Below are 11371 nucleotides of genomic sequence, written 5' to 3'. Positions count from 1 at the left end.
GCCACCACCTCTGCCCCCACCTCCACTCCCCCCACCCCCCCATCCACCCCTTCCACCGCCGTCTTGTCTCTTTTGCCAAGGGGGCATTTCAGGGGGTGGTGGTTCAATTTCATTTGGCCGTCCTCCTCTATCAGGGACCCGTCCCATCAGCACCTTATTAATGGCACATGCAGTTTTCTCCCGACTGATTCCGCTACTTGTCCTCATGATCTTAGACAGATCTTCACCAGCTGCAAGCAGGTGTGCCAATGTGATAGTTGTCTTGGGTGACAAAGCATAACGCTTAGGCTGGTAAATTCTTGCTATGCCATTTGTCTTTACCTTTGTTCTGTCAGACCATCCAAAGGACTGCACTGTCACATCTAAGCGTTTCATTAACATCCAAATTCTCAAATCCGCAGTGAGTGGGAAGCTACACAGCTTGGCTTTAGTATGTTCAGGATGTTCCTCATTAAGGACACAGATCTGCTTCCTGCCCAGGACTTCCCAAGATTCGTTTACATTTATCATCCGCAAATCGTCCAGGCTGAAAGGCTGCACTACAGGTAGCGGGAGCGCCTCTCAGTACACAGAACATTTAGAATTTGCCTCTTAGTCCAGTTTCAAGGATGTCTTCCCAAATTAGGGTCATTTGATTCTCCCCTCATTCCATAGTGTTCTTTAATATTAGGTAGCATATTTCTAACACATTTGGATTTCTTTTTTCCTTTATGTATTTGGTACAGGGTCTCTCTACGTAGCTCAGACTCATAGTGATCCGACTGTTTTCAGCCTCCCCTGTGCTGGGATTCTAGGCGTGGGCCACCGCTGGCCCAGTGCACCCCGGGGGCCGGGCTAGCAGCTGGGCAAGGGTGGAATGCAGGACCAGGGATTGAACCCTGTTCCCTGTGCTTGCCAAAGCAGATGCTTAGTCCACTGAGCTATCTTCCCAGCCCACACATTTGGAATTTTTAAAGCTTCTGCTCTCTTGCTTTTAAATTTTAAAGCATGTTAATAATTTGTTCAATTAGAGTATTTTAAAGTTAAGATTTTTTTTCTTGTTTTACCCTGTGGACCAATTTGGAGGTGTGAAGTAAAACATTTGTGGATCGTTACTTTTCACTCAGTTTCCTGTGCATTTGTAAAGCTACCACACTAGCCATTGCCCTCTGAAATAATTGATCCAATAGCAAAGACTGGTTTTGCTTGTTGACCTCCATAGAAATTGTTGGCTTGCTAAATGTGGTGTGGCTTTTTCAGGCGCTATGCACAATCCTATTGTTGTGGGCATTTTCTGTACACAGAGAAACCAACCCAACTCCTTCCATGGAATTCTTTCATCTGTAAATGTCTTTTCTCAGAAAATAGTGGGTGATAAATTGTGGGTGAAGATGGGAGGAGAGCCCCTGTTCCTGTGGTTGGGCTCATGGCAAGTGGAGGAGGAAGCGTCTGTGAGTGTTCTCCCAGCACTGCCCCTTGGGGGACGTGCCCTCCTGGCCTCCCTGAGCACCAGGGCTCACGGCTCCCCACGCAGCGCAGTTACAACGCTGCTCCTTGGCTGCTTCATTGTTGTGCCCCCAGCACCACTTCTGCTGTCTGGCCTCCATCCCACAGAGCCCAGCAGAACCCCGAAGGCCCTTTCTCTCCTGCCAGCAAAGCCAGGAAGGTACAATGAAAGAATCTCTCCTGAAAAATGAAGGATACAAGTACAGGGAACCAAACTTGCCACCCTCAGGATGTTAAGAAATGCATGTCATCTTATTTGGGGTCATGGGGCAATTCTAGGTGACAAAATAATTTCTGGAGTCCTATCATGTTATCAAAATTGCAAGTGTTACAGAAGCACCTGGTAGAATCTCAGAAGTCAATCCAGCGGCCGCAAAGAGGGGTGTGGGCCCCCCACAGACAGTAAATTCCTTTTATAGAAAATGGAGGTAACTTTAACCCACTTCAAGTAATTACTGTGGCAAGCAATGTGTGGACGCCTGTAGAAGATGTGCTAAAAGGCATTTTAAAGTAATGACTCTTAAGTGAAATTAGCCAATTGGGCAGACTCAATGCAAGCAGCTGCATGTTTAGAGGAAATAAAGTGACATGACCAAGTGTAGTTTGGGTCCAAACCTCTGCTGTGCCGTTTACTAACTGATGGCCTCAGGGACATCACTGACGTCTCTGGGCCTTGTGTCCATGCGGGTAGGATGTGCCTCGCAAGGTGGTGACAACACCAAATGCCATGCAGGCAAAGGGCTGGTCCCATGACTGGCAGAATAATGCTTATTGAATGATGTTACCTTTTAAGAGGTTAAGATAAACTATCCTCTCTGCCTTTTATATATTAGAAAGAAGTCCTGTCATACTTACAAGCTATTGTGTTCAGGATTCTTAGTAGGATGTGGGCTGGATGATCTCATCAGCTAGATAAGGGCATGTTATTTGAAAGCCTTTAAGCATACCTTTGGAGGCCAGCAGTCACGCAAGAATTGTGGAGCTCTGTCCATGGCATTGAATGAAAGAGCACACCACCATTCCAGCCTGTAGCACATTCTTTGAGAGGTGACAATCATTTTGACAGTGCAAGGGGATCTGAGTGACATGATGATAAAATCACCTGGGAGGTTTTGTAAGAGCTGAAACTCTGAACCTGCTCCCTGAGACCTGCCCTTCATTTCCTACATGTGTCGTTATGTTCCTGGTTCTCAGACAGCCCCAGAAGCCAAGTGTTCCCAAGGCAACTAATGAAAATGGTCCACAGTCATTGTATAAATGATTTTAAAAGTTCCTTTAGAAATGTGGTGATGGAGGGCTGGGGTGATAGCTCAGTGGTCTAAGCGCCTGCCTGGCAAATGCAAGGAGCAGAGTTCGATCCCCGGTACCATATGCCATGCCAGCCCTGGGTGTGGTGGCGCACTCCTATAATCCCAGCACTGTGGAGGCTGAGACAGGAGGATCACTGAGTCTGAGCTGTATAGCAAGACTCTGTACCAAATGAAATAAAAGAAATGTGGGGATGGAGATGTAGCTCAGTGGTAGCTCTCTTGCTTAGCATGCATGACACCCTAGGTTCTGTCCCCAGTACTGCAGGAGGAAAAAAAAAGAAAGGAAAAGAAAAATATGATACTTGTTGGAAATAAAACAGGAAAGAAGCCCTGGTACTCTCAGGAATCTCATTCAGCCATACCACATTGCAAATTTAAATTTTCTGGCACTCTGTGACTAATGATAGTACATTTGGGAAGAAACTGATTTAAAAAATAACATTCCTGCCAATAATTCATATATTGATGGATCAGAACTAAATAGTTGATCATTTGTTCAATGTGTTGAATCTATAAAGTATTCTCAATGTGTTAGCCCATCCCATGAAGTTGAGGATATAGGGAAATAAAGGCAAGCACAGGTTGGTTTTGGATCCTAGTGCTGAGTGAGTGAGGCTCTCGGGGCCTTGACGCGCACCCAGAAGGCGGGACGGCTGAGATCGTGCACAGCCACAGGCCTGTGTGCAGCACAGCCACCTCGCAGCTTGCCAAGTCTGAACAAGAGTCAGATCCTCTGCAAAAAATGTTTTTGAGGCATGCAAGGAATGCTCCCCAGATCTGAGTCTTCGGACGGTGAGTTTAATGGGTGAAAGCAGCCAGGCATCACTAAAGCCAAGCCTAGTGGATAAAGTAAACAATTAGGATGAACAAAGTAAAAATAAGGTGGGGTTCTAAAATGACAAAACTGGTTTGCTCATCTGACCCACGAAATGAGAAGTAATTCCAGAAGCACTGAAAGAAACACCTCCAGCCATCCCACCCCCAGTGCTGGTGTGAGTACAGCGTCTGTGAGGGCAGGTGAGGGGCACAGACCACCATCTTATAAATGCCTGGGAGCATTGTCTTGACTCCCAGAATTCAGCTCCTTGTGGTGTATGCTAAAGGAAGCACTGGGATGATTCCCAGTGATGCCCTGAGTAAGCAGGTTCAGTAATAGTAACCGCCTAAGAACCAGAGTGGCCCTAAGCATTTGGCTGCTTCTGCTAGACTGGCTGGGTGCAGGCAGGTTTACAGAGGCAGTAGGCCATTATGGAATGAGGCTTCTAACTGAGTGGAGTGGCACACACTGTAATCACAGTACCTGGGAGGCTGAGGCAGGAGAAGCACCTCAAGCTGGATGCCACCCTGGAGGCTGAATACACAGCAAAACCCTATATCAAAACAGCAACAACAAAAACCTAAAATGTTTCTATGGCTATGGAAAACTGCTTAAATCCGTTGAAAAGATCAAATTATGAAACAGTGTTGAGATTGGATCCCAGTGAAAGTATGTAGATATGGGAAACAGGTGGTAAAGGATAAGGAAAGGGGAGAGGAATTATGGGTATTTTCAAGTCTTTGTCGTGTGATGTTGTCTCTGAACACCTTTCCTAACTTCACCAGTTAGCTTGGGTGACACCTTCCCCCTTCCCCTCTGACTTCTCCTTAACTCCAACTGCAATAACCCTGCTTCCAGATAAGGTCGCATTCCCCGATCTTGCAGGCTAGGACTTCAATGCATGTGAGTTTGAGGGGGAGAGAGACAGCAACACTGCTGCTGCCCACAAGGTAAATACTGCCCACAAGGTAAATGCTGCCTGCTGTGCTGTGCAATGGTGGCCAATACCAAGAGCACGGGTGGGGACACTGACCTGCTTCTTGCAGGACTACAGGTTCAAAGATAAAGGTGACAAACAAGCCCTTGGCACAGCCTCCTCTTCCCTCATTCCATTTATTTAGATCTTCAGTTTAAAGATTTACAAAGAAGGGCTAACCTAAAGAAAAAAAAAAAAAAAAGGATGCCTTGTTACTTTTGGGTGCATATGAAAGATGTGACTTGGAGTTGTCCCTTAGTACTCATCGATACTCGTGCACCCTGGCACCGGTCGCATCTTGAGGTGGGAAAGCATCCAAGCACTGAGTACTTGCCAGTCTCCCAGCAGCTCAGAGCAGGGCAGAGCCCTCACATGCTCATCAGGACTGTCTTGGGCTTCTGTGCATCAGCAGTGCCAATGACGGGTTGCAGAAGGTTAACAGTGATACCGCTATGCCTCAGAGGCTCACCTTAGCCCAGAAAGGTGCCAGCGTTCTGGAGAACTTCCACGAACTATTTCTAATGACATTATTTCCTATGGGAAAAATTCATGGGGTACTTATCAGTCTCAGCATTTAGTATGAGTTATGGGATGAATTAACGGCAAGTAACAAGGCATGGCTATACAAAACAAAACAAAACAAAACAAAACAAAACAAAACAAAACAAAACAAAACAAAATGGTGGAAGGGCCAAAACGAAGATAAGATGCTGTAAATATTATAATAAAACCCACACATGGGTGCTTATAGTAGCTTTGTGTAATCAAGGTACCCCTCGATGAGAGGAAGAGTAAGCAAACTGTAGTACATCCAGATGACAGAGTGCCTTTCCACAGTAAAAAGAGATGAGCCAAGAAGAGAGAGGGAAGCCTTCCGTGCACACAGCTAGGTGGAAGAAACCAGTGTGAAAGGCCGCATAGTGTACCACCCCAGCTGTATGACATTCTGGAAAAGGAGCAAAAAGTTAAGTGGTTGCTGGGGGGTTTTGTAGGGCTTCGGCGGGAGGGAAGGTACATAGGCGGAGCTTGGGATGTTCAGGGTGGAGAAATGGCCTATATTATACTGTACTAATGGATGCGTGTCATTATGCATTTGCCAAAACCTATAGACTGCATGACACAGAGTAAATCCTAATGCAAATTGTCAACTTTGGTTAACATGTCAATATTTGCTAACCAGTTATAGCAAATGTACACACCAAAGCAAAACATTAGCAGTAAGGCAAACCCTGTTTAGGATGGGGAGGGCAGGAGCGTGTACATATACTATCTCTTAGCTTGTCTATAAACCAGAAACTGATTATTTTTCAAAGTAAATTATGAATTTAAATTACTGCCCCCAAATACATATTCTGCTAATGAAATTTAAAAGAAATCATGCACTTAGCAAACTACCCAACAGGGGCCTTTGACAGATAAAAGTCTGGGAAACTGCAAGAGTTAGCTCTTTTTCAAAGGCAGCTGGGAAGACACAGATGACCAAAGTGTGAACCAGCAGGGCTCTTAGAGATTCAAACACTCCTGACCGATGACACCTACCTCAGACTCAACAAAGCCTTTCTAATGGCACTCACAGGGCAGGGGGAGGGGCGGGAAGGGGAACCAAATTCTTATTCAAAGAAATAACAATTTGGAACGTGCACAAGAGTGTCAACAAGTTATGTAGATCTTATCAGCATCACATTTTTGGTGCCTCCTAGCGATCCAGCCAGGCTCCACCAGCCTGTCAACACCAGCAGCATCCCACGCCTCTGGGCCCCATCAACACCTCGGGAGGCCCTGCCCTAGCCAGACCTGCCTGCCCAGAGTCCAGAAGCCAGGGCCTGGGTCCTCTCTCCCCTTCTGCACTCAGAACTCAGTCATATCTCCTACCAGGGTGGCCCAAGGACCTGCTGCCCATTCCTCTGCCTGGTTGGGTCTCAGTATGGATAAGGTAGAATAAATCTTCATGCTGACTTTGCAAAGAGTATGCAAGGCGGAAAAATCTCGTGTCTTCCAATCTGAAGGGAGAGAATAGATACATTCAGTCCTATGGGGAGAAATTATGCAAAGTTGTTCAAGTATCTTAAACCTACACAAGGTATTTCTACATTTGTGGATGAAGCACTGTGATTTTGCCAAAGTATTAATAAAGGAGAAAAGATAATACTCCATGAAGATTCTTTTCTTGAAACTTCCTAAAAATGAAGCCCTCAGTCCTAAAATAGGCATGTAAATATATAGCTATAAAATGTATATATAAAATGTGTATGTACATATTTCATGATAATACAGACTTCCAAATGGAACTTTGTTACAGGATGCAAAAACCATTCAGGTGATGAAATTGTTGCTTTTCTTTTACAATTACCTGTTTATTACATTAAAATCAGTGAATGGCTCCCTTTGTTTTTCTTTTAGGCAGCTTTAAGTGCCTTGAAACAATTTTCTGAACAAGGACTGGATCCAATCGATGGAACAATGTCTATTGAAAAGGGTTCTCTTGAAAAGTGAGTAAAACCTCCATCAGTATTTTTATATTTGCAATTTTGAAACAGTACAAAAGGTGAGGAATAATTATAAGGTTTTTTAAAATCCACACAATGTTAGCTAAATTTTACAAAATTATTCCTAACCTATAATTAAAATGCAGGGTTGTTTGTATGACTGAGGGTTGTACCTAGGGATTTTCTCACTGAGCTACTTCTCTATTTTTTATGCTGAGATAGGGTCTCCCTAAGTCAGGCTGCCACACTACTGTCCTAGTATCACAATGTCCTGGGGTTAGAAGTATGTGCCACCATGTCTGTGTAGAGTGTAGATAAAGGAGGACTGCGACCCGCACGTGGTCGTATTCTCCTGTAAACTGTCCGGGAAACTTTAGATTGTGAACTGATCATTTCTTCTGCATTCTAATGCCTTTACTAGAAATATTTGAGTCTTGTTGACTGTAAAGACAGCAAAACTTACAAAGATTTTTTTTTACTTCACACTGCAAAGCATTCTCTGACTAACCCATCTTCTGCACTTAAAAATAAATTCTTTCACATTCCTGCTAAGTTGTGGACAAAACTAATAGAAAAGAAAAGAGGTGGAGAGGTGTCCCTCCCTAGCTACATTTGGCTTTGCATGTCATTGCAAAGAGGTGGACTCCCCAGGGCTGCAAAGGCAAATATGAAATCCAGCTCACAGCTTTTTATGAGATTTGGACACAAGGGCTTATCTAAAGGACTGAATCTGGGTTTTTTTCCAAGGACCTAATCTATACTAAAAAATGGAAAAGCTCATATTTAATAGTAGAATCCAAAGTTTTTCAAGGTAAGAATGACAGCTGATGAAATCCCTGAATGCACACCAGGGATAACATTTTTAGAATTAAAATAAAAACAGGTAACCCAGGAAGTAAAAACCAGCTATGTTGATATACACTAAAATGAGCATTCCCCTCCCCAAAACGAAACCAAAACAACCCAGAAAACAACAATAATAACAAAAGCAAACTGCATTTAGTCATCAATGTTTAAAAGTAAAAGCGTGAGAAGAAAACATTTGGTAGGCAGACATGACATTGTAAGCTGTCTATAGACTGGCAACCGTTTATAAGCTAATTTAATCAAAACCATTTCCACATGATCTCATCAGCAGACTATCTGAACATAAATATTGTTGTTTCACTTTAAAATGTCACTTTCGTGGTGACCTTTGAATCCCATGTGCCATGTGCTAATAAACATGTCTGAAGATGTGCAACCCCAGCCCTCAGCTCTTGTTGCTATATTAATCTTTCAGACAAGCCAAGCATCTGCGAGAGAAAGCGGACAATAACCAGGCGAACCCGGGCTCCATCGCTCAGGACTGCAAGAAATCAAAGTCGGCCATCTAGCAGCTCTCAGAACCCCGCGGCCGCCACCGCATCCTTATAAACCTGTCAGCACACATGAGGGTGTCTGTGTTCAAGGAAATGAATGGCTAATACCATGATTTGAGTCTTACGCGAAGACAACACTATTCTAACACAAGAGATAATATACGTGGTCCTGCTTATCCGAGTGGGGCAAAATCAAACGGAGCATTTCCCTTGGAACTTGAGATCAGATCATAACTCATTTGCCCAGAGGCAGCAGAAATCTGATCCTGCTACTGGAGCTTAAAATAACAATTAATGAAAAGTGTTAGAAACAGAGCTAAAGTTTAAACATGATTAATAGAGAAGTTGGGTTTGGTTCTGTTAGGATTGTTTTGTCGTGGCGCTTGTGTTCAGTTATATTCTCTTGTTTGAAATAATGCTTGACAATTCAAAAATTAACCAATGATGTGCTGTGGAATGTGATGGTCGCTGTCTTCATATAGAGTCACTCAGTTTCTCTTTTTATGCAGATATTTGTAATCATCATCCTATATCGATATGAATAACTTTAAGGTGCACTACACAAAGATGTATGCAAACAAATATGTCTTAAATCAGGTCAGATATTTGATTTAAAATATGAAATAATGCTAGGAAAAAGTAGTTTCCATATACTCCAGGAATTTAAAGAACAAAACCAAACCAAGCCGTTGTGGGTTTTGAGCTCCATGATACCATTAGCAACCCAGGGGGCGCCTGGCCTCCGCGCACCACTTCCCTGGCTTCCACACTCTCGCGTGGAAATTGTGCCCACCCCATCCGTGTGTTGTAGCCACTCACTGTTTTTTGCATCAAGAATGTCTTTATTAATGTCCTCTGGACTCGGACAGTGAGTAGGGTCAAAATAAATAATGTACATGGCGGGAAGGGAAAGCCTGTTGGAGAAGCTTCCGGCCAGCCACGCTTTGGACCAGCATGTTGGAATCCAGCGTGGGGGCCAATGCAGTAAAACTTTGGTCAGTTTCTGTGTGAAGTGTTGTTGTTGTTCTTTCATTTGCTCACTCTGATCTTTTAAATATCACCTCAGTGAAACCCATCCAGGCGGCTGCCACCCAGCGGTTCTCCTGCCCAGCTGAGGAATTAGACAGCGGCTGTGTCTGCGAAACTGCAGAGCTGCCTCCTGGGTGACTCGGGCCGGCTTCCTGGCCAGCCAACGTCACCTCATTGTCCAGGCTTTCTCCTTATTGATTGCAAACATTGTGCAATGAGAAAACAGTGTATGGTCTAACTGCGCGACCCAACCTGAAAATAAGAATAATTATGTAAGATTTCACAAGCAAAGCCACCACAAATCATGATCTGGCTGACTCACACGCGCGACTGGAGAATAAACAAACAGCACCATCAGGAAATAACTGCAGGGTTGTTGTTAATGATTCCCATGTGGGGAAGTCCATCTGTATTGGGAGGGTTGGGTGCCCTTGGAGGAAATAGGTTTTGTTACATAAAGCTGGGTCCTTGTGAGAAGAACAGCGTGTTTGTGAAGTTGGGGTTCACGAAGGTAAACTGAAACATAGTCTTGTTGCCACATCCAGGGGCACAGGGATCCTCAATCATTCCCTTAAAGGGGACAAGCCATGGCTTCTGCTAGGATGTGGCCACCTGAGGCTTCTGTCCTCAGGAATTGGAGGGAAGGGGCTTATTTCAGGCAGTGTCCTGAAAGTGGCTCTTCACTTCCCTCGCAGTGACCACGACTGCCTCCTGCAGTGACTGAGGCCACCAGAGCGATGGGAGAGTGATGCGCACAGGGACTAAACAAAGCCAGTCGGTTCTCGGACCCAAGTATCTGAAGCACCTAACAGGCGCTGTCCTCAGAGCTGGCACATCACTGGGCCCACAGAGAGGGGCCAGGACATAGAGATTTGTGCAGGATCTGTGTCATCTAGATAATTTATTCATAATCGCATGTCCTCTCCCTGCTGGAAGAGCCACAGGAAGGCCTTCAGCTATCTTCCCCGGAACAGCAGCACTTCCTGGGCTTTTTAAAAAAATTACCAATGCAAATGATGGGTGGCCTGCAGTCCCTGGCAAGGACCTTCTGACTGCTTAGTTCCAAAGCGCAATGTTATATATCATTGGGGGGAAACCATTAAGTAGATTTATTGAAAGAATGTTTCTTCAGCACAAGGAGATCTTTTTGATGAAAAATGGAACTCATTATTCTTTAAAGGACACAGATTGACTTATCTCCTTTATCAATTACAGTGTCTGCTTTCAGCTTTTCTCAATCAGCACAGGGCTTTTGTAGTCGCTTCCCAGTGCAGAGGCCAATGTGTTCTGTGAAAAAGGGTTGTTTTTACATTTTAATTGGAAATATAATATTGTACTTGGGAGCCCTGACCATCCTTCCAGGACAACTTGACAAAGATCAGTGGCAAGACACCACCCCTCAGGCTGTGACAGGCATTCCTCCCCTTTCTTGGGGTGACTCCTCAGAGAAGATTTCCCAGCATTCTCCCCAGCAAGCAGTTATGATTTTGAAAACTAATTTCAATCAATGTTGTACACCATAAAGTAAAAATAGATGGATGAAAATACCTAGTAAACAGAAGTATGGTGTGGACCTTCTGACCTGTGGTGTGTAACTCCTCCTGAGGTGAGTTAGCACTTGTCCCTGCCCAGGGTGTTTTGTACCTTTTCATTTCCAGAGCTCTTTTGTTGCCATTATGGCCAAGAATGACAGTGAAACACGCAGTTTTGCACACAGAGCTGGTAAGTCATTCCTGACAAAATCAGGTGTAGAATGGCCTTTGATGCTTTTGTAGCTTGCCCTACCATGATAGAAGCTCCTGAACAATGTGTGACACACTGAAAGAGTGGACAAAAAATGATCTATCATCGAGTACTTCTTGGAGAAATACACTTTAAATCTCATGCACAGAGATGGATACCCATAA

The 11371-nt window shown here is 44.3% G+C and overlaps 1 protein-coding gene across 8 annotated transcripts in view; it reads left to right on the top strand.

Annotated features, from left to right (window-relative positions):
- The window catches only part of Stau2 (staufen double-stranded RNA binding protein 2), a 353933-nt gene extending 344486 nt beyond the window's left edge, over positions 1–9447 (top strand). For all 8 annotated transcript variants that reach the window (XM_004637550.3, XM_023722370.1, XM_004637549.3 and 5 more), the window contains 2 exons: positions 6989–7077; positions 8357–9447. In XM_004637550.3, the coding sequence (XP_004637607.1) occupies positions 6989–7077; positions 8357–8450 (183 nt within the window). In that variant the 3' untranslated portion in view covers positions 8451–9447. The remainder of the gene's footprint in view (positions 1–6988; positions 7078–8356) is intronic.
- The last annotated feature ends 1924 nt before the right edge of the window (positions 9448–11371 follow it).

Source organism: Octodon degus, unplaced genomic scaffold (assembly GCF_000260255.1).
Source record: "Octodon degus isolate 3935 unplaced genomic scaffold, OctDeg1.0 scaffold00091, whole genome shotgun sequence".
In the NCBI taxonomy this organism is placed as follows: domain Eukaryota; kingdom Metazoa; phylum Chordata; class Mammalia; order Rodentia; family Octodontidae; genus Octodon; species Octodon degus.
Note: the sequence above shows the minus strand (reverse complement) of the source record. Positions and strands in the feature narration are given on the sequence as shown.